This window comes from Cryptotermes secundus, unplaced genomic scaffold (assembly GCF_002891405.2).
Source record: "Cryptotermes secundus unplaced genomic scaffold, Csec_1.0 scaffold1044, whole genome shotgun sequence".
Lineage (NCBI taxonomy): Eukaryota > Metazoa > Arthropoda > Insecta > Blattodea > Kalotermitidae > Cryptotermes > Cryptotermes secundus.
In genome coordinates this window covers 619,121-642,983 of record NW_019738363.1, presented here as the reverse complement: position 1 = coordinate 642,983, position 23,863 = coordinate 619,121, and the positions used below count along the sequence as shown (strand labels likewise).

General features: G+C 38.1%; 2 protein-coding genes across 2 annotated transcripts; one reads left to right on the top strand and one right to left on the bottom strand.

Annotated features, from left to right (window-relative positions):
- The first annotated feature begins 465 nt into the window (after window positions 1-465).
- LOC111870976 (39S ribosomal protein L47, mitochondrial) lies at window positions 466-6,340 on the top strand. Its single transcript, XM_023863675.1, has 6 exons — window positions 466-632; window positions 1,142-1,315; window positions 2,849-2,945; window positions 3,715-3,832; window positions 4,299-4,458; window positions 5,995-6,340. Exons 1-6 carry the CDS (start codon window positions 532-534, stop codon window positions 6,137-6,139), a joined length of 795 nt encoding a protein of 264 aa, XP_023719443.1. The 5' UTR covers window positions 466-531; the 3' UTR covers window positions 6,140-6,340.
- Window positions 6,341-9,006: 2,666 nt separating this feature from the next.
- LOC111870971 (UV-stimulated scaffold protein A) lies at window positions 9,007-23,796 on the bottom strand. Its single transcript, XM_023863662.2, has 12 exons — window positions 23,548-23,796; window positions 23,303-23,413; window positions 21,703-21,922; window positions 21,081-21,201; window positions 19,264-19,704; window positions 18,194-18,325; window positions 17,287-17,573; window positions 16,186-16,502; window positions 14,529-14,718; window positions 13,094-13,240; window positions 11,887-12,044; window positions 9,007-10,251 (listed from the first exon to the last, which is right to left on the bottom strand). The coding sequence occupies exons 1-12, from the start codon at window positions 23,667-23,669 to the stop codon at window positions 10,149-10,151; spliced, it is 2,349 nt and encodes a 782-aa protein (XP_023719430.1). The 5' UTR covers window positions 23,670-23,796; the 3' UTR covers window positions 9,007-10,148.
- Between the last annotated feature and the right edge of the window lie 67 nt (window positions 23,797-23,863).

Sequence of the window (23,863 nt, the reverse complement as noted above, 5' to 3'; positions counted from 1 at the left end):
TTAAAATTACAATAGTTACAATTTTTTACTGCTGATTACAATTTAGAATTAGTTTGATATTCTTATTTGTGGAGAATTTGATGGAATGAACATAAAGGAACATTATGTAAAGGTAGGCACTGGATTGAACTGGCTCAGCATTGGCTTAAATCGCTGGCATTTGTGAACCCTTGTAGTATTTAAGTGTATAGAATTTATTGAATGGCTGAATAATTACGTGTCCTATGGACTTGGCATGGGGAGACGTTGAAATCTGTGTAAAATGATGGTGAATATATTACCGATCAAGCCACTGATGCAAAACCATTAGCCGAAAGTTTAAGTTTGAGATATAGATGGCAGAGAATTGCTATCATCTGCTCGCCAAGTAGACGAGGTCGGAAGCGTCGGAAGGTTGATGATCGTTGATGATGGTCATGTGTAGATGACCGTAGATGATGGTTTCGGCGACGATCTGTGGTAAGCCGTTGGGGAAGATGGGGGTTTGGTTGATGATAGGAAGTGCGTAATGCTTTTCCGAATTTTAAAAAGATGGCAGGAATAATTAATGTTACAAAGACTTTAAATAGTATGTGTAAGATCTTTTCGTCTATGTCGGTAACAAATTTGTTGAAAACAAAATATGTTCCAAGGTATGGTCATTTTATACTTTCCTTTTTTTGCAGGTTAGGTTTTCATTGAAAATGAACAAGATTTTAGCTCTTCGGTTTTGCTCAGCTTGATCGCAACGAATGACTTAGGCGTTCAGAAATACGCCACATGCAATGTTGAATATTTTCCATCGTTTCGGCAAACCTTGCAGCAACCATATTCAGGTTTAATGACTTGGAGAGGTAGGGGATTGGCATCTCTTTTGTGGCTCTCTCATTAGTCTTCACCTCCAAGATACTGCCTAATTCAAGAGCTAAATAAAAATTACAAACTCCGTCTCCCAAAGTGATTATCCTTGAAAATGGCAGCTACAAGGTTTGTCGAAACGTCGGAAAACATTAAGCATTCCACACGTCGTATTCCCGAAAACCCAAGTTTCATATTAAAGTATGATTATAATTCAAGTAATAAGTAGAGAGTAGAGATAAGTAAGATTATCTATAATTTCCACAAATTTTTAACACAGTGAAATTATGTCTTTATATTGCAGAAGCAGTTCTGCAGTATGTTCATGCTTATATTTCCATGGAACTGCAGTGAAACATGATTTAATGGAGTTTTTTGATGATAAAAAGAACTGGGGAGAAAGTGAAGTTAAAGTTGGCAGATCATGGAAGAAGGAAGAACTCCGAATCAAGAGTAATTCAGACCTACATAAATTATGGTAGGTTTTCTTATATTTGTTTGTTTTAATACTTGTTTGAAGAAGTATTGTGTATTTGCAATATCATGAACACTTGCATTAGTTATTTTAGAATGGTTTGTGTTATGAGTTCTAAGTAACTTCAGTAGATTCCCGATTTTGCAGGGTGGATGGGAAATGAATTGCCCTGGATAATCAGAAACATATATAACTAACATGTGAATTAGACCATGCCATAGTTCAAGCGGTTAGTCGCTGGCTTCCCACCACGGCAGCCTGGGTTTGATCCTGGGTCTGGTTAAGTGGGATTTGTGGTGGACAAAGTGGCGCTGGGGCAGGTTTCTCCGAGTACTTCGGTTTCCCCTGCCAATCTTCATTCCACCAATTGCTCCACAATCACCCTTACCTATCATCTGGGGCTGCTACAATAGGCCAGAAGTGGCCGCAGTACAAGGGACTTAGTCCCACCCCACTAGCAATAAGAAAACAAAAAACATGTGAGTTGGGTTTTATAAAGTGACACTGACATTTATAAGTGTATTTTATTTAAATGCTATTGAGAGAAACATGAGAGTGGTTTCTCAGAAGCTTCTGTGTCATTTATACATACTAAAAAGATAACCCCAAGAAAGCCTTGTGTTTCCAAGCACATATTCCAATGTGAAATAAAACTCTCTTTGTTTTGTACTTGTTCCTTTCTAAAAAGCAGTTCCATATGAAGTTTATCTTTTACCTTTGGACACACCAGTCAGTCTTATAAACAAAGCCCTTGGATAGTATCATCGTTGGCAACACAACGCTTTTGGACCCATAGTCTTCCTTAGAAGAAGTAATTTTTTTACAGAGCAAGATCAGCAGTTTTGTGTACCCTGGATAATATGCCCCAAGTTAACTGGTAGTCTGTTGTATAAATGAAGCCCCAGATTAGTGACAACTTAGGAGGATCAGTCAGGTCTAGCAACTTCACATTCATAGACAGGTATTCATTTTTATTTTAATCTAAAGTTGTATTTTAATTTACCAGCTCCCTGTTGAAGTCAGCAAACTGTGTCAGGAACATGGTTGAGGTTATATCATCGGATAGGGTTTTTGATTGTTATGTTACCATTAAGAATTTACTGGATTCAACATATGATGGAATCCATAATGAAGGGTAGGGCTGTAACACCATGTAGTTCGCAGAGACCCAGTTGTTTAGGGGGAACAAATTACTTCCATCTTCAGGGTTGACGAGTAAAACAAGCAAGAAACAAACAGGAGCAGCTCAGTTTGCTGCGTGTTTGTACTGGTCTCTTTGTTGGCTTATGCTTCAGCCTTGAAGATGGAGACAGTATGTTCCTTTTTAACATCAGGTCGTCTCTGAAGTACACAGTGTTACAACCTGGAAGACTGTACTCTGCATCGTCACCACTGACAGAGCCTCTAATCCAGCAGTGGGAACCACAGTTACTGTACTGTTTTCTCTTTCAAGAGGTTGCCTGTTCATTTGTGGTGTACCTCAGACACACAGTACTATCATGTTTTGTGTTACTTTAAAATTAATGAATTTTTAAGGTTTGTGCTGCTAAAGGAAAAGAACATGCTGCTTACAATGGAACATGAATGCAAAGAACAAGTGGAACTGTTCCCTAATCCTGAGAGAATAGATAAAGTAAGTAATTTTATATGAGACGTTTAGTTATTATACTTTAGGCTGCGCCGCAGCTCAAGCGGTTAGTTGCTGGCTTCCCATTGTGGCCTACCTGGGTTCGATCCCGTGTCTGGTCCAGTGGGATTTCTGGTGGACAAAGTGGCACTGGGGCAGGTTTTCTCTGAGTACTTCGGTTTCCCCTGCCAATCTTCATTCCACCAATTGCTCCACAATCACCCTCACCTATCATCTGGGGCTGCTACAATAGGCCAGAAGTGGCCGCAGTACAGGGACTTAGACCCACCCCACTAGCAATAAAAAAAAGAAGCAATATTATACATTATCCTGATAATGGCATAATAAAAATCAAGTATATTGTGTAGTAGTTAGAAACATTATTTATGGGATAAATTATGCCTTACATGTTTCATCCATATAGGCCATCATGAGAGGTATAAATGTTAGAAATGTTTGCTTTGTATGCATTAATTTTTAGCAGTAACACTGACATTTAAATCCCTTTATAATTAAGAATGTTGAGACTACTTGCTTGTTTGTAATTTCTAGTAAGCAAGAACTTTCTGTGATCTGTAAGGCATATGTTATCTAATAAATAAAATTTCTAAGTGGTACATTCTATATTTGATGGTTTTTATTACTTCAACATAAAGATATATGTCCTCTGTTTACCTTTATGGCATGAAGCATAGTCACAGAAATAACAATAAATTTCCTTTTAGTAGTTAACCTCTTCTGTTTGCTTCAGGAGTTGATGTGCTTTTTGTTCTAGGTGGAAGAAAGCATGAGTAATTTGGAAGCTGTTGTGAGGGAGAGAAATGAAGCTTACTTTATGCTGGAAACAGGACAGACTGGTGAACGACCAGTCTGTAGAAGAAAGGGTTCTGTAGGTGAGCAAATCACCTAAGTATCTCAATATGAGCTATGGATAATGAAAAATAATTCTGTGTGTGTTTATACAGGGTGTCCCAGGAGGAATGTGCCAAACTTCGGGAGGGTGTTCCGTATGTTAAAGTATGCCGATATAACCCAAAACACCTATGTCCAAAGTTGAACAGTTATGGAGATAATGGCCAGAGAAGTGTGAAACTTTGACCGGTGTTACACACTTGTTGATTACAAAATACATGTTAAAACTGGCAGGAATATGTGGTTTCTGTAATGTAAATAATGTACGTAACATCAAGCTAACTTGTGAGTGACATGAAGCCATTAAATTGAACTACAAAAAAACTCGCACACCATGTCATAGTTGTCCTTAGGTTATGTCTATAATTTTGCCCCACCTTGACATACTTGATAACATTTAGCTTTTAGTAAAGTGTTCTGATTTATTTCTTCTCTGTACATTCACAGGTTTGATGTACTATCAGCTGATGAGTGAGCACATTATACCACGTTTCATGAATAAGAAGTGGCAACAGGACTATAAATCTTATGGTCATACTCGTGATTCCAGGGAATTTTTGAAGCTTTACAGAGAAAAGTTGTTTCTTGAAAAGAGAAAAGCTCGGAAGTAAGTATCTGTAACATTTTAGGCTTTCACGGCGGTGACTATGAAGAAAGCAGTCTTCTGGGATTTGGCACCGTGTATATGTGGTGTTAACCGACGTTTCTGCTTTACCGTTTCTCACGGTGTTGTCGCTTGCAGATTTCTTATACTTTTTCTTCTACCCTGAAGATGGGGGCGATACGTTCCTCCGAAACGTTGGTTAACACCACATATACACGGTGCCAAATCCCAGAAGACTGCTTTCTTCAAGTATCTGTAACATTTTTATCATTTTTGGGGGCTTTTGTTTCTTTTCTTGTGTTTAATGAATGACGCTTAAACTTGAACTTGGTGGCTGAATTGTGGAAAAGGATTGTGTAGAAGAAATTCAAAATATTGTCCTCTGTTATGTGGGAATAACAATTTCTGCATTTGCAGAAATTGTCACATGCAGATTTTATTATACATAGAAGTTTTATGAAAGTGAGGTATAACATGATAAAAACACTAAACTGTCATAGTATTTTCATTAGGCATTATTTGGTAGCTGTGTGTAAAGATAATGTGCATTCCTTGTGCAGTTTGTATTAAGTAAACACATACAGGGGTAGTCATGTTTGCCTGGTGTTTCTCCAAAACTGCCAAATGGGTTTTAATGAAATTTGATACAGGGCTCTATAAAAAAGTCTTCTAGGTATGCAATGCAATTTCGGTTTGTATCATTCTAATATGACTTCTGCTTTACATGAAGCTGAGACCAGCCTTATTGATTTTTGTACAAGTAGATAGTCACTCACACATGGAGCTGAGCCCTTCTGGAGGAGCTGCCAATTGTGCCACTACTCAAGAGTTTCCCAGTATTTTATGGAACCCAAAGGTTCATTACCACGTTCACAAGAGCCCTCCACTGGTTCCTACCCTGAGCCAGTTCAATCCAATCCATACCGTCCCATCCTGTCTCTCTTAAGATCCATTTTAATATTGTCCATGCGACTACACCTTGGTCTTCCCAGTGGTCTCTTTCCTTCTGGCTTTCCCACCAGTATCCTATATGCATTCATCTTCTCTCCCATTCATGCTACATGCCCTGCCCATCCCATCCTCCTGGACTTGATCATTCTAATTATACTTGGAGAAGATTAGAAGTTATGAAGCTCCTCATGCATTTTTCTTCAATCTCCTGTCACTTCATCTCTCTTCAGTCCAAATAATCTCAACACCCTGATACAGTTACATCATTGTACAAAAAAATTGGTGCATATCATAAATTGCGTATTAAGGTCTACAATATTTATTTGAATAAGTTTCTTTGAAAAATATTTAATGACATACAGAAAAAATTTATGACTGTATGCATTGTGGTATCTGCAATGTGATTATCTTTGCAACAAGAGATGAATACCAGCAATAAGATAAGATGTGAGAAATCACAAAAAAAAAAATGCAGTTGGAAAATTCACTTCGTGGACAGTGTCCAAAGGAAGTGCTCCCAACTTTGGTAAATCATTATCACATTATTAGAACTAAAGACAGTAAATTGATGTTTAATTGTTGTTGCAGCCGGGAACGCAACCATGTAATGGGACTCATGAAGAGGTTCCCTAACTTAGATTTGCAAGCTGTGAAGGAGCAGTTCCCTTCTGTAGACATTGAGAAGATACGCTACCACAAGAAGACTCGTGGTCATCGTGAGAATATCTGCTGACAGATTTATAATTTCATTGTACAGTGATTTCACTATACACCATACATATATGATAGTTGCTGTTTTTATTTATTCAACCTGTATTCCATGTTCTGGGGAACTCTTCACTCGTTTTGGTGGGTTGTAAATTTATTGCATATGTTTCACTGTGTCATATATGTAGTATATATGAGAAAGCTGAAAAGAATTGTTCTAAAAATTTGACAGATTTGCACATTTTGAGCCCTTGTGAATACAAAAAAAAAAAGAAGTGGTTTTTGGGTATGCCACTTGTATGGATGAGTGCTTCATTAGTGCCTGAATTGGACAAATTTTATTCATATTTGGTATTTGAGTGTCTTTCCATCATAGGTTTGTGCCAGTGAACATGAATATTCCAGCTCCAAAAATAGAAAACCTCAGATGTGCCCCAAAACTCAAAATTGCAGTTTCCAAGGATTTTGATTACATTCCATTAATTTGCACAGAATATCTTCCTAAACAAAACTTCACAGTTGATATCTTCAGGAATGTTATGCTTGCTAGGGGCCCAAACAAGAAATGTTGATTTTGTTGAAACTGGTTTTACTTGTCAGATGGTTTCCATTGCTGTTTAGCATGCAGCAACCAGCAGTTACCTACCTAGCTACAGTTGGTTTTGTTTTCACTGTAATGTACGAGTAGTCGAGGACAATTGTATAGAAGAGAGTAGGTGTGTGTACAGTCTTTGCACTGACTTCTAACATAGTGACGCTGTACTGACAAGGAATTGGAATCTGGAGACCGTTTCTGTCTCCATCATCGGAAAGTGATTTCATGAATGACAACACAAACAGCCAAGACACACGTATCATAGACATAATGAAGCCCAGTTTTCATATTTGCTGTGTTCTGGTATATAACGTGATTTGCCATGGGACGCCATTTAATGTTCCAAAGTGTACGGTTGTCCTTCATTCAGTGTTCAGTTCCATTTACCCCAAGTCAGTAATCTCAGTGTTGAATTCCCTCAGTTTTTTGTTCAAATCCATTGATCCTCAAAGAGTCAGGCTGCGCCATAGCTCAAGTGGTTAGTCACTGGCTTCCCACCGCAGCGGCCCAGGTTTGAGGCCATGTCTGGTCAAGTGGGATTTGTGGTGGACAAAGTGGTGCTGGGGCAGGTTTTCTCTGAGTACTTCAGTTTCCCCTGCCAATCTTCATTCCACCAAATTCTCCATCATCAAAATCACCCGAGGCAGGTACAATAGGTCAATCAGTGGCCAACATGCCGAGTGGACCCAGCTGGACTCCCCCCCCCACTATGCAAATTTAATCCTCAAACGAGACCTTAAATTGGGGGGGGGGTCACTGTATTTTGGTAGATAGTTACCAACATTTTGAATGAACATGTTGCCTCTTTCTTTTGGGTGTATACCCCAAAAGACATTACTCTTGATACCCATCAGAGGTAACGTGCCCCTGAAAGGCTGGTTGCTTTCAGCAGGCTACATAGCAGTATCTCATCATAACCACTGCTATGAGAATATCAAATCCTACACATATTTGGTGGCTGTGAAAACTTAAGGATTTTATATAATTTTTAATATTTAGATTGTGGTCAGAAAGAATCCACTGTCTTCATCTACCCTGAAGATGGAGACACCAAGTTCTTCTAAAATGGTACCGGCCTACCATATCATAGCCTAGAAGACCTAATCATAATCTTGAAATATAGTAATACTGCAAAACAAACTTATTTTAGTTTATAAATTACTGATGTTCATTTTCATAACATACCTGCCCTGCCCACCTCAGTCAAGGAAGATGAGCTGGGCAGGGCATGGAACACGAATGGGGGAGACGAGGAATGTGTATAGGATATTGGTGGGAAGGCCAGAAGGAAAGAGACCACTGGAAAGACCAAGGCGTAGGTGGGTGGACAATATTAAAATTGATCTTAGAAAGATAGGATGGGATGGTATTGATTGGATTGATCTGGCTCAGGATAGGGACCATTGAAGGGCTCTTGTGAACATGGTGATGAACCTTCAGGTTTCATAAAATGCTGGGAAATTCTTGAGTAGCTGCAAAATTGGCGGCTCCTCCAGAAGGGCCCAGCTCCATGAATAAGTAATTACCGATGAATGAGCATCAGTACTGACAGCATATCCTTATTTTTGCAGCATAACTGTCAGTATTTATTCATTGAGAATAAGGATGAGGTGTAAATTTATTATGATGTATTAACTGTGATGGACACTACAAGACTTTATTTGCTAAAAGTACTGCCGGTCACAAAAAGTATATATCAGCGTATACTAACAAATAATGGACAAGAACTGAATTCAGTTCTGTTTCATGAGCAGGTAAACCTAATCATTTCAGTTACTTACAGCATTAGGATAAATGTAGATAGGAAGAATGTAAGAGGCGTGAAGTGTAGCTGCCCTACTTATCTATAACTCCAAAGCGGCCTCCATAATCTAGGGGTAACGTTCCCACCTCGTGACTCAAGGTACATGGGTTCAAACCAGGCAGAGGTCGTGGAATTTTTAAGGGCAGAAAAATTCAGGGAACAAGTCCTCCAGGAGGGACTTTAAGCCGTGGGTCCTGTGTCATAGCTTTACGGCATGTAAAAGAACCTCGTGTCCCAAGGGGACCACTGAGCCAAATTCAGAACATTTCCCGCCCAACAGTAGTCTCTTAACGCCTCTGGTAGATGGAGGAAGCATCGAGATACCGCTGAGCCAGTAGAGGCCGAATTCGTTGGCTGAGTCGGGACTGATGGGACGCACCAGTACTGGTGGGGAATAGAGACTGGTAGAATATCATAGGGGGACGCACAATGGACCAACAGTTGGTCTAAGTGCATGGGGAAACCCACCCTCTCCAATACAATACAAATACAATATCTGTAACTCCAACTTTATCTTATAAAATTACACAAAATATTTTACATAAAAATGTACACTTCAGGTAGAAATGTGTATAAATCTCTCAAGTTCATACACCATATAAATTCAATTTATCATTTACAATTCACTATAAATCACAACCATTCTAAAATATACTTCTATACACATAAATAAGTAATGTAACAGGAGATGAGAACTCCAGAATTATGCGATGTTGAGTTACCAGAGCAACATATTGTTAAGCATTAATACACTGCATGAATGTTATTCATGCAGTAGGTCATGAATAAGCAAGCAGGCTTTTGTTTCAGAGTAATGTATGTGCTGTGTGAGTATTCATATTTTTATGTTGTAATGTTAAGTGTAGTGCACTGTAAAAAGAAGATTGTTTACAATTTACTGTTTTTGTGTTTTACTTGTGGGAGATGGTGTTAGACATGAGCCTTGACATATCATTCAGTAACATGTAGGACAGGGAGAATGCATATTTAGTTAATACAGTCATCCCACATTAATCGATGTTAATTTGTTCCAAGAAATGTCATTGATTAGCAGTTCATTGGTAAATTAACACAACTTTAACATTTATTTTGCTTTTCATTGTAGGGTCCCTGTTGCATGAGAACTCTGAATGCTTGGATCTCAGATAACGAGGGGTTTACTGTGTTTAAATAGCTCACAGGGCAATAAAAGATTCTGAACTGAGTAGGAGCCCAGATTTAATCTGCTCTTATCTCATCATCATTATTTTGCCACGCTTTAAGAATGAGACCTCTTAGCTTCTACATGTATTCATTATGGTGTGAAAATGCATTACTTTCTAACTGAACATAAAAGGAATACTGACTTCCCTAGTTCAGGATATGTGAATGACCCTTTGCTTGGCAACTTGGGTTTTAATTCCTTGGCCTTTTGTTTTTGATACCTTCTAGCATGTATCATGCATTGATAACCACAAGAAGTACTGAAATAAAAGCTATGAGTCATGGGATTAAACTAACACCTTCATGGATGGAAACCTTAACATATTCATCTCTGTGGTCATTTATACAAATATACAGCAGACACCATGGAAATGACTCTCAACTTGAACAGGAAACAAGATCTAAGCTGGTGAGATTTATGCTCTAACTTCATTATACAGTATTATACATATAATGAAACTGGTCTCCATATTTGTCCCTGAATCTCTTGTGATCTGCTGCATCCATTGATCTGGCAACTCGTTTCATTGCACCCCTAGAACAACAAAAGATAATGTGAATGGGAAAAATAACGAAATAAAGTAAGGATGTTGCTGCATTTAATTTGAGCACTGTTATGGAAACATGGAGGAGTGAAGATATAGCCCCATGTACTCCTAACCTCACCACTAGAGGAAGGTTAGTCATTAGCTTCGCACCCTAGCTGCTTTACTCCTGGGAAATTAACTTCCCATACCCATTGTATAGGAGACTGTGGGCCCAAATCAAGCCTAGACTGAAGTAGACAGAAATTGTTACCCCTTCTAGGAATCAAACTAAGATTCCTCTAACCCAGGCATGTCCAATGCATCGATCGCAGGACGATTTTTGGTTGATCTCATAGGCCTATAAGGAAATTATACATGAAAAGCATGTGGTATTTTTACCAATATTTTTGCTTAAAGCGAGGTACGGCGATAGGATGGGGTGGTAGATCACTGGCAGTTTTGACACTAAAAAGTTGATCACAACCTCTTTGAAGTTGGACATGCCTGAGCTAACCCATAGCCTAGTCATATTTTTACTAAGCTATTTCAGCTTAGCCAGTAAAACAGGATCCTGTTAATAGGTTGTTACTGGTCTACTGAGCAGTATTTTGCTTGTCTAATTTACTACCAGTATTTCAAATTACTTATCACCACAATATAAATTAGCAAATAGTTTTTTAAAAATGTAATGTTAGGAGGTATCCTGGCTCGTATCTTGCTTCATGTGGGCTATTGTGTTTGAGAGTACATTATCTTCCTCCAAAATGTTATCCCTTATACCACAGTATGCTCTCCCCACCTTTTTTTTTTTTAATCATCACTGAATCATCCTGTTGTCTACAAATCTCTTCCAAGGTTGATCAGCTTCCACTTGTTTGTGGCTGTTCAACATTAGACAATGCTAATGCTTTTATGGCAACAGCATTGCAGCATATAGTGGGATAATGAAGACCACAAGCTGAAATCCCTGAAATGCCAGTAGAGTCACTTAAAGTTACATTCTTACAGAACTTTTATAATTCAGTCAGTGTAGCTATGGGCTGGATGGCTGGGGTTTGATTCCTGGTAGGTGTAAGAGGTTTTCCTCTTCTCCACATACCCAGACTAGTCCTGGGTCCCACCCAGCCTCCTGTCCTGTGTATATGTATGTGTGAGGGGGCGGTTAAAGTGGCTGAAGCATGAAGCTAATCACTAACCGACATCTAGTGCCGAGGTTAAGAATGGTGCTGTACCTTTGCTCCCCCATGTCTTCATGGCATGGTTCTCGAACAATTTCAACTTTTTTTTGCCCACAAAACACATGAGATATGAGGTTCTGACAGCAGCAACTATGACACTTACAGTCTAATGGGATGTGATGCCATGTAATTACGCAGTTAGGCGGTAATATTTCAGGGATGTCTGCTACCTCCATCTTTAGAGGAGAACCTCTAAGGTCCAATAATCTTAACACTGTTGTCTCTATTCCTATTACTTTGCTCAAGACAATGGTTCGAATCAACACCAATTTCTTATATGCTTGGCTTACTCTTTTATCCTGAAGATATAGGCAGTATGTTCATCCGAAACGGTGGTAATAATCTATCAAGCAACATGGCATCATATCCCATGAGACATTGATGTTCAATGTGATAAGTGTTTACCTTTTGAAAATCTTTTTGGAGAGTCTGGTGTATGCTGTGTTTTGTTTGGCAGAGATATCGGTGAGCCCAGGGCATTTGCTTTGCTTTGATTGCTTTTTCTTCTTGCTGCCTTTCCTTTTCTTTTTCTCTGGCATTCTTAGATCGACTCCAGTGGCATGCTGAAAAGTGAAAGTATCATTATAACCACTCAGTGAATTAAAGCCTGCTTTTTAACATGACTGTCATGTGTCACGCTACAAAGCAGGTCACTGGATTTTTTCAATTGACCTAATCCTTCCAGCTGCACTAGGGCCCTGGGGTTGACTGAGCCTCTAACAGAAATGAGTACCACGAATCTTCCTTGGGGTAAAGGGCAGCCAGCAGGCTGACAACTTCACCGCCATCTGTGAACCGATTATCTAGGAAGGTGTAAGCCTCGATGTCTCACAACCCTATGGGCTTTCACAGCCTATTACAGGGACAGCTTTATCTTTTACTGCATATGTAGTAAGTTTACAAGAAAACAGCATCAATCATCACATACCTGTTCTTTAATTTTAGACCTAAATTTTTATGCAACACCAGTGTTTCTTTGATGCTGTGTAATGGCTTGTGTAAGTTCCAATCACTTCTTTGTGTTTGTATGTATACTTGCTGTTACCGCTTCACATTTCATGACAACATTTTTCCTTGATTTATCTTTCATAGATAAGAATGGACTGCATGATATATAATATACATTTTGTTGCATCTCATGCTCTCACATCTGGTATAGAAAACCGAGATTAACAGCCATGGGAATCCATTGCGCTGACCCCGCGACACCGTCTATCCACAAAAGTTGGCACTAACTTCGCCAACAAGCAGTGGTTGCTTGGTCGATATAGTTCGCTTGTGGACTAAATGCCACGGAGGAAGGAGGCTCTCACAGCTTGACTACAAACAATGCTATCTTTGAGGATCCAATGCTGTATAGTCTAGTAGAATGCCGCCCACATTCTGGAGGAACGTACTGCCTCCATCTTCATGGTAGAAAACTAAATCAAGCAAGAAAACCAGCAAGAAGCAGGTAGAAAGCAGAGCCTGCAGGCATGAAGATGCAGGCGGTACTTTTGTGCAAAAATAGATGGACATCTACCAGACTACATGGCGTTACATCTGAGAAGAAAACTACTCTTTGTATGGAATTCTGTTAGAGAGTGTGAGACATGCAGGGTGTTTAAGTGACCTTGATATCTTCAAGCAGCTGTGGGTCTTGCCAATCTGGACATTCTTTTGTTTTTTTCTCTTCTTCTTTTGCCAATCTTTGAGCATCATCTGGTTTGGTGCATTTTCCAGTTTCATCTCTTGACACTATTGGACCATGGAAAGGACACTGAAATCAAAGAGAAAACTTAGGTCCATAATAAAAGTAAAAACAGTTTTCATGCTCCTAATGTTTAGAAAAGCAGGATCCACCACAATATTTCTGGTAGATCCTTAGATATCTGAGTACCTACCAATGCAACTACTAGATATGACACATAACCAGTGTACCAGCAGTTAACCTTTATCTTCTGGAATTAGAGCATTTAAAACCCTAGCTACTGTGATGCCAGTAACTAAATATTAACCTGGAGGCAATGGTATTCTTATGGCTGCGCCATAGCTCAAGTGGTTAGTCGCTGGCTTCCCACCACGGCGGCCCGTGTTCGATCCTGGGTCTGGTCAAGTGGGTTTGTGGTGGACAAAGTGGTGGTGGGGCAGGTTTTTTTCCGAGTACTTCGGTTTCCCCTGCCAATCTTCATTCCACCAATTGCTCCACAATCACCCTCACCTATCACCTGGGGCTGGTACAACAGGCCAGAAGTGGCCACAGTACAAGGGACTTGGTTCCACCCCACTAGCAATAAAAAAAATGGTATTCTTATTGTATTGTGCTGTACCGTATGCAGCACTAGTGCTGCTACACACAGATGCACATCACAACAGTCTGATAAAGGCTAAGATGTATTCACACCACACTTAACGCAAATCAAATAATTGTTCTAAAATGTGTGTAGAAACATTAAAAACACATTTACAACAAATTTCTCAATTACCAAAACATTTTAATACATAGAAACGTTTCTTACTTATCAGGATCAAACCCAATCATTTTACTAACTGAACTATGCACTTCATGTTTCTAGGATGTTGTTAATACATACCATAAGGCCCTCATAGTGTAGAATGCGTCAAATGATCAGATTTTACCTGTTCTTCCTTATATCTCAAAATTGTTGTTTTCCTGTGGACTCTACATATGACAGAATTAGTCAACAGCCCCCCTACAGTATATGTTGGAATTGCCCTTGTAAGTAGACGTCCAGGGTTCAAATACCTGCAGAAGCATGTGATTTTCTCTTTGGCTCTGTGTCCAGACAGGCTCCGACACTCATCTACCCTTCCATCTGATGTAAATAAAGCAGTTTGAGCATGTCTGTGACCACTCACCAAACACATGTAGCTTTACATCCATTCTTCTACATCTTCATGCAACGGTGCTTAAGCACATGGACAATTTTACCTTTATCTTACATGCTACTGTTAATGATTCTCATATACTATGACATTAAGTATTTCCTGTGCTCTGCTGTGGGTGCATTTCTCTCCTCCTATTTTGGTGCAGTGTACATAAATACCTTATAGCGATCTCGACGTGGGCAGAGCTTTCCACTAGGTAGGGGTGCTCTGCAAGCCCACCGGACTGGTTCAAATTTACCAGTGAATTCAATTACTCTGGTCCTCAAACTTGGTATACCATCAGGCACTGGTACCTCTTCTAGCTCTTCTAAAGAAGTATACCAGAATCTGGAACCTTCAGCTCTAACACTAGAACAGAACCCACCCACTATGTAGTGCTCTAATACATAAATACAAGCAACAATCGATTGCTGCACGTTCAGAAATATAACTGGGGAGTGGAAGCAAATACAACAAAGGAACACAGTTCCCATACATTGTATGATCTACTGAAGCACCCAGAAAGATAATTTTCCAACAGATGTCAGTAGGAGATAGGAAGGAAACAGCAGTGAGGTACCATCATCTGGGATGTGATGCTTAGTAGCATAAAGGTACTGTCATTTCAGAGGAACCTGCTGCCTCCAGGGAAGGGGAACGTTTCTCCTCAAATTTTGGCCCTGACCTTTTAAGGCCCACCATCTTCCACTGGCCCACTTGCAGCCTCCCTTTTGTCCTTTCCCCAAATTTGTACCCTTGTTTTGCCATGTGAAATGCTGGTACCTTCCTACCACACTACAGGTGCCACGCTCCTGAATACATTCAGGGGATGAACAAAATAATGGAAACACTTTACACATTTCTTTACTAATATGGTGTTGGACCATCTTTTCCCTTCAGTACAGCCATAATCCTTCTTGAAATGGACTTGTACAAGTTTTTAACAGTCTCTAGCATAATTTTATACCATCCTTCTTGAAGAACATCTTCAAGTTGCTTTAGAGACGCTGAAGGTGGGAATCTGTTCCTCACTCTAGTCTCCAAAACTGACCAGAGTGGTTCAAGGATGTTAAAATTTGGTGATTGTGCTGGCCCAGGGAAGATGCTGAAGTTCACCTTCATGCTCTTTGAACCGTGGCTGAACAGTTCCAGCTGTGTGAAGGGGGGCACTATCATCTTGGAAAACCGCATCATTGTTCGGAAATGTCTGGATCATGGGATGCACCTAATTACCCAACCCGTCCATGTACTCCCTTGGATTAATTCGGCCATGAAGGATAATAATGGGACAAACAGAATACCATGATATTGCTGCTCAAACCGTCACAGAATCTCCCCCGTGTTTCACTGTTGGTACCAAACCAGATGTTCCCCAAATGTAAACTCTTCCTGGTGTAGGGAACAATGTGCATGATAACTCATCTGACCATATGACACATTTTCAGTTGTCTGATATCCACGTTTTATCGACGTGTAAACAAACAAAAGAAGAACATTCAATGTTGCCAACACAAATTCTATTCCTCAATTTCTTAGTGTTTCTATTATTTTATTCATCTCCTGTACTCTTGGGACAGATGACGATTAAGGGACATTGTACGTAAAAACTCTGAAAATTTAAATGGAAGGAACCAACAATTATAATTAAATGTATTTAAATTATAAGACTTTTGTGGCAACAATTTTTATTTTAATGTGACATGTATTTACTCATGTCAACTGAACCAACATTTCTAATTAATTTGGTGAAAATAATATGACTTTTGTGGCAACAATATTTTATTTTTATGTGGTATATACCTCATAACGTCAATTTTTCATGAAGATGATACCTACGCAACCATTGTAGGAGCCTGAATTTTGTCATCCTCCCAGTGATATAGATCAATATCAAATGGAACTTTTGGAGCTGCAGCTAACAGCTTTGCTCTTTGACTTTCTTTTGAGATGTACACTGAATTATCTTTTGATGTTGAAGGTACTGGTTCTTCTTCATTAACTTTTTCATTCTCTGAACAGCCTCTTGTTGGTGTATTCTCATGTTTGCTACAAGATGCTGCTGTGTGGTCCATATTTTCTTTCTTTGGAGATTTTGGCATTGCTGAATTTACTGACTTCAAAACTGACAATGTGGACCGAGCAGATGTGGGATCCTGTTAACATAAACAAAGAAATCTGGAGAATATAATGTGAAATTAGAAAGTAATAAAAAGACAAAATCACATAATGGGAAACTCAGTAATGTGTAGTTCTGAATGGAGAGAGATTGTAAACATAGTTTCAAATTCTCTATGAAATGATGAGTACTATCCTCTGGAATATAACGCTGGGCAGTCATTGAAAGTCAGCCAATAGATTCAGCTTTCCACCTGCTTTCGCGCTAGTATCTTGCTCATCTTATTCAACTGTGACTATGGTGGTGATATGTTCCTATGAAAAGACAGCTGCCTTTCAATGGATTACATAGCGTTATATCCCAGAAGATAGGACTCTTCATAACCACTGCTGTGAGAACCTCAGGTCCTACATCTGTATGAAATGTTCGCATCAGTATTTATGGACTTTGTGATGTTGTGAAAGTTTGTATCTGGCAATGTTAGAACTGTTGGAATCGCTGCTTTACTACTGGAAATTATATCCAGAAATGGATCACTATATTAGTGAATATTAATGCACAGTTCTTACTAACCTTACCATACAGACTGAAATACTTGAAAAAAAGTAGTTATAAGTCATTACCAAAAGCTTTTATTTATAATATGGTTGACAAATTAATTCCAACTATTGCTGTCCATTCTGGTTCAAATATTCAGATATTAAAAATGATCAGAACTTCGCTCAGGTATTCAACTTAAGAAAATTAAAATATTGAGTTACTGTATAACACACTCACTATCTTGAGTATAAAGCTCTGAATACAAGAAAATAAGTAACTACCATTTCACTATTATCTTCTGACCATATATTCCAACTGGACTGATTTTCTGTCTTTGTGTTGAATTTCTTTAGCCCAAACACTGTCCCTGCAGACAGACCAGATAATGGTACATCTTCCTGTGCCATCTTCTCGTAACCATCTTTCTCTTCAACTTCTTCAAAGTCTGAGTCAGATGAACCATTTGCATCATTAGGAACAGTGTGGCACTTTAATTCTGTGTATTTCTTTGTTGCTTTTTCAAGAGAATTCTTTAGATCTAAAATCTTTTTCAACTGGTCTGAGCTTCCTGTAAACATACAAGATCATATCCCTGTTTATCTACAATATGCTTTTGAAGGTTTGTGACAAAGGTGTGTTATTAAACTGACACATATTTCGAATCTGTTCCACTGTCTTGTGGAAGATGGTTTTGCTTCCGTCATCAGGTAAAGAATTAAATGTACTTTAATGGGTTTGGGGATACAGATTTGCTCCATCTACTGGACCCAACAACCCTAGACAATATGTTCCATACTTTTACCTGATGTTGGAAGCAGATGTAGCTTCCCAACTATTCTCTCTCTTTAATCAAAATGAGACAATTGGTTTACATTACTCTTGTTCCAGCAGATAGTGGAATCAAAAATAGTTTACAAGTTTCATGGATCTACTGTGTGTGTGTGTGTGTGTGTGGGGGGGGGGGCTTTCCCCAGGGGCAAAGTGGATGGGGTGTGAAACTGACTACTCACCCCCATCTAGTGCCAAACTTAAGAATGTATGGCTGTGCTTATTTAAGCTTAGACAACTTTACCCTTTTCTGATATGTTAACTGGTCATATGCTCTGGGTTCTTGCAGAAATTAAACTAATTGATAAAATACCAGCATATAACATCTGAAATTGAATACAGTTAAGTTTATGCACTTGCCTGAAGCTTTGGTGATAACTTGTATCCACTTCTTAACAGTTGGTAGATATCTGTTGTTAATAAGTGTATACATATCTTTTGCATTTTCGAAGATAGCATCATTATCAGCTGTCTCCTTAATTGATGTTGAATCTGTTACAAAAAACAAAAATAAGTTGAAACCCCTTGAACCACTTTGGTTGCCCCCCACATATGAAAGGTTTCTGTATTTCTTTACCATTGTCAGGCAGGCAGAGGTCAGACAGGTCAAATAGCATAAATACATTCATCTTTCCACATTTGTGGCTTTACTTGCATTATCACTAACTGTCTTTGGAAGATTTATTGGGAATCTTGATTTCATGCAGGTTCACAGTATCTAACCTATGTGTGCCAGCTCACAGGCCACCTGTCTGCACCTTCCTTTTATACTGGCAACATCTTTGGGTTTTCAGTATTTGTTTTACATTTTCAATGTGCTTCTGTTTCTCAGAAGGGGTACGCAGTAGCATAGTGGTTAAAGTACTATGCTACAAGCCGGAAGGTCGCGGGTTCAAGTTCCGATGAGGTCATTGGATTTTTTTCAATTGACCTAATCCTTCCGGCCACACTAGGCCCTGGGGTTTACTCAGCCTCTAACAGAAATGAGTACCAGGAATTAATTAAATAATTTTCCTGGTGAGTGAAGCGCAGCTGGTGCATAAGGCTGACAACCTTACCGCCATCTTTGAGCCAATTGTCAAGGTAATGTGGGACCCTTAACGTCTCACAACCCTGTGGGCCTTCATGGCCTGCTACAGGGATAGTTTTACTTTTTTACTTTTACTTTTGTTTCTCAGAAGGGTAAGTGATGTTTAGCAGCTGAAGAAATGAAAATAATAATACATAAATCATTAACATGGTACACACACATATTTATTTATGGCAGTGACCAACTTCACAAATTTTGCTATTTGTGATCTCATGAACATGCCCCTTACAAATATGGAGGTATGTCTGTAAAGACATTAATAAAATATACCATTTATGAACATCCTTATCATCTTTATTTATAACTGAAATAATATTTCATTTAAATTATTAACAAATACCTGTATTTACATTCACTTCAATACTATATTTTGAATTGAGTATTCCATATTCTCGAAAATCAATGTCTTCCTCAGAATCTGATGTTTCACTTCCAAACTCAGAATTGTCTTCTTCCATATCATCATCATCTTTAGATCTGCTTATGGATGGGACATCAGAGTCATTTTTTACAATATTTTTCTTCTCTTCAACTTTTCTAGCACTTTCAATTAATTCTGACAACCTATCTTTCTGATCTAAATCTTGTTCTTCATTTTTATTTTGATCTTCTGTTTGCTTTGTACCAGAACAGTTTGAAGGACTAGGTTTTTCATCAGAGATTTTAGATTTTGTTTCAGTTTCATTTCCATCTTGAATAAAGAAATCTTCTGGTGTTGGAAAGAGCAGACAAATGCAGTTTTCCAGTGCTGTCAGTGTATTTGTTATTTCAGGCTGCATTTCTGTAATAAACATAAGAAAAATTTAGAAGGCATTAATTTATGATTGTCAGAATTTTCTGTGAGAATGTACACTCAGAAAACACAAGCACTGAATCCTAAAGAGATATATTTTAGTTGTAATACACTCACACACCATTACAGTTTTCCACATTCTGTTTAGTACCAACACCCACAAAATCCATTATCTGACAGTTAAGTGCCTTTGTTGGTATGTTTGTGGGACATGGTTTCTTACCTTAAGTGAGAGTATATTAAAACCAAATCTCAAATACCTGGACCGAAGGAGATGAATTAAGCAGAGGACTGAGTAAATTACATAATTAAGGCCATATTAAGATTTGAGATTCCCATGAAAGTGGCCAAAATGATTATGGTCTTCTGGGATGTGGCACCATGTAGTGTTGTAGACACATACTAAGATTTTCAGAGGAACCTGCTGCCTCCATCTTGAGGGTAGAAGAGCACTATTCTATCCTGAAAGTGGAAGCAGTGAGTTTCTGTGAAAAAACTGGTACCTGTTTACCTAACCATACAGTGCCACAATCCAGAAGACCACAATTTTGACATAACAAGATGTCTGTGATTTACACTCTTCTCAGATGTGGCAAACAAACACATTCTTCCTGTAAAGTAACCTCACTGACATAGGCACAATAGATCACTGTGGTCGCGGTGCAAGGGTCAAGAAAGCCCACCCCTTACACAGTCATTCCTTCATTCAACCTCACTGACATGTGGATGGGGGGAAATTGTTAAAATGGATCTTAAGGGACTAGGAAAGGTGTGGAGTGTGAAGTTGGCTGAAGTATCTTAGAACTCAGTCCATCTGTGGACTCCTGTATTGAAAGTACCTTCTGCTTCTAACACAGAAATTTAATGGACAGATTAGTCAGCCTACAGCAAAACATTATTTCTCACTCAACAGTTTTGACATGTATAATATATGCGAGTCCCACTCTTCCCTAAACAGGTTTCTTGGGCTTTGAGAACTTTCATTGCAAATTTATAATTTAGCAATTTTTTTTAAAAAACTGACTTGTCCAATTGTACATAATGTAACAGTTATGGATGTTAAATAAATCAAAACAATACTGAAAATTACTGTCTTCTGAGATGTTATGCTGTGTGTAGTCTGGCAGAACATTGGAAATATTTTGGAGGAACATGCTGCCTCAGGTTACTTCACTTTTCTGCCATAAAGATGGATGTTGGTACCTATCTACCAGAATTAACAGCGTAACATCCCAGAAGACAGTGACCTTTACAATTACTGCTATGGGAACTGTAAATCTCACACACAATCCGTATGTTTTGTGGTTATGCCATACTGATCAAACCTTTTACATCATATCTGCATTATGAAACACAGCACAAACCATTTATTTCTATCATTATTTTCTTCAATTTCTCCTGGTTTATCAAATTTTGCCTTCTTTCCTGCTCCTGTTGCCTCACTTGTTCTGCTGAATTTTCAATTTGTAATGCATTAAAATCCACCTGGAACAAAAAGGAAGGTAATTAATTAATAACATTTTCAAATGTACATTGTATATTAAAAACGTTGTGCAGTGTGTAGTTACATGCATGAAAGAAATAAATTAAGTGGAGGTACTAAAATAGCAAACTTATCTTAAATTGTGGTCAGGTTCTACCATAGAAACTATAAACAGATGAAATGTAAAAGTGAAAGAACATGGAGAAGGGAAGGATATGAAAGAAATAACGAGAATAAATGAGGAAGGCTGCTGAAAAGGAAAGAATATAAAAAATGTAGCACATATAGCGATGATGAGTAATATAGGCAAAATGTGATCACTTGGAAGATACTAGTGCAGATGAGAGGATAATATTAAAATGGGTCTTAAGAGAAAAGCATGTAAGGGTGAACTGAAACATACATACTGATTACATATACTGTATATGAATTGATTACATATGTAAATTAAAATACCCAATTATACTTTAAGCTGTTGATTTGAATTAAACAAAATACTTTGCCTTCTTGCAATGTTTCAGGAAATTATAACCAAGTTGCAATTTCTTATATCCATCTCCATATTCCTTATTCCACTCTTGTATGCACTGTAATGCCATACGTTTAAGACTTAGAGCAACAGATCGAGGTGGAGGAAGAAGTCGATCAGAGGAAGTTTCACATGTCAGCTCCATCACATGTTGCATGTTAGAAACCAGCAGTTCTCGGAAAAAGTGTGATCTCCTGAATGACAGTAATTCAATATATTGTTATGTTGGCAACTCTCTAAAGTTAAAATATAATGCTAGAGTTGGCAACATCTAAGTAAACAATTTTCAATAATAGACTGTGCTACATGCACTGTTCCTAATTTCTCTATTGTTATGTGTGTAAAAATAGAATTTCTCTATTGTTATGTGTTACCATGGTTATGTGTATGAATATATATAAAATGCTTTAGTGTATCAAATGTTAATCTTAATAAAGCAGGGTTAGACTGAACACTAATTTTTACTTATCATTTGATCCACGTAGGCATGACAAATAACATATATTAGTTAAATGAGAACCATGAAGAATAGAGGACAGCACAAACAATTAGTTATCATGTCAGCTCAGTCAATGAAGTGACAGGCTTGGGAGTATGAGAGTTATTTATTAAACAGTATCAAAAATCATCAAAGTATTTTCTTCTGTATATATAAAACTGAAAGGTAATGGTGAGATGATTTGAGTAGATGGATCTGCTTTGAGTTTGCCATAAGGCCATGATGTGTGCCACTTGCTAGACTTGCACACAGAGATTGCAATAATAGATGGCACTGCTAACAACTGTTTGGGATGCTACAAGCAACGATTTTTTACATTACTGTATGCCATTGACTGAATCACCATTTGACCAGTAGCCACAGAAAAGTTCATAATCAGTAGAACAGCCACTTTTCGTAGCTCATATAATATTGCTCTGTTTGTCTAACATGACAAAAATTATCAAATGGCCCTTGGAAATAAATATAACCTTGGTAAACTTACAGTTAGAATCATAGCATCAACTACATTTGATCATTTGGTGTTCTCTAGCACAATGGACAGTTACTAGGTGTTATGTACTCCAGCTAAAATAATGCAAATCCACTATGATTTTAAACTGTTTGCGTCAGTTTATATTATTGTAATGTGTGTCACTATTTTCAGAAACTGAAAAATGACAATTCTTTTTTTGTATGTGGGCTAAAATTCAGAATAGAGATTTAGCAGTACCTTCTCCTGTATGCTAAACTCCATTTATACTGATAAGGATGAGAACCTAGTAAAGCTGAGGAGGTGGAATGCAACAATTGTCATTAATCTGTGTGTCAATCAGACGTCATTATAAATATGGATCCAAAATAGTATGTACTAGTTTTTAAGACGATACATTGTATCAGGGATTAATTACATTCCTACACCTGATTTACTTAATTTATGTTATTTAGATATCTGATTTTCTTTTGACAGTGCCATCCCTTAGTAAGCAGTGTTCTTATATTACATTTAGTTAAGTCTAGCTGAGATTACAAATATGGAATAAGCTACATTGACAGTTTACCCTATAACCCATAATAGGTACACAGTTTATTTCACCTAAAGAGTTCATTACAAATTTGAAAGGCACTGAATCGTATCTCTGCATGTGCCTTCTCAAGTTGATAAATAAGTAAATGGTAAGCATGTTCCACATAGCCATCAGATATCCTGCAACAAGAAAAAATATTGTAATTGAATGGTAATCCACAGGATACACAAAGTAAATTAACACTGAACCATTAAGTACAATGCTAAATTCAAACATATGATCTACACACACAAGAAAAACATGGTTAGCATACTTGCAGATGTTCTTTAATTTTTTCAATACATCTTTATCCAACACTTTTTGCCCAGTGTGTGTAAGAGTTTCCACATATTTTCCCACTTGCCTACTGAGATTGCTATCTAAAGGTGTAGGCATACTTATATAGAGACAGAATCAATTCAATTACTTCCTTCTACACTGGCAAAGTTGCTACTAGGCACAGTGTTGTGCAATATTTGCAAATGACAGTTCAGTAATTTGCAAACAGCTGTTATGCAGTAGCCATATTGAAAGTGACGATACAGTCGTTTTTTTTTGGGGTCGAGTTCAAGAATCCTCAGGTTTCGGTG

Bases quoted from the DNA above. Each gene is read 5' to 3' on its own strand.
- LOC111870976 (XM_023863675.1), top strand. From the start codon at position 532: ATGGCAGGAATAATTAATGTTACAAAGACTTTAAATAGTATGTGTAAG. The intron at 633-1,141 runs GTATGGTCATTT...TTTATATTGCAG, and splicing joins AAAACAAAATATGTTCCAAG to AAGCAGTTCTGCAGTATGTT. The intron at 4,459-5,994 runs GTAAGTATCTGT...TTGTTGTTGCAG, and splicing joins GAAAAGAGAAAAGCTCGGAA to CCGGGAACGCAACCATGTAA.
- LOC111870971 (XM_023863662.2), bottom strand. From the start codon at position 23,669: ATGCCTACACCTTTAGATAGCAATCTCAGTAGGCAAGTGGGAAAATAT. The intron at 18,326-19,263 runs GTATTTGTTAAT...TTTTTGTAACAG, and splicing joins TGAAGTGAATGTAAATACAG to ATTCAACATCAATTAAGGAG. The intron at 10,252-11,886 runs GTAAACACTTAT...TTGTTGTTCTAG, and splicing joins TCCAAAAAGATTTTCAAAAG to GGGTGCAATGAAACGAGTTG.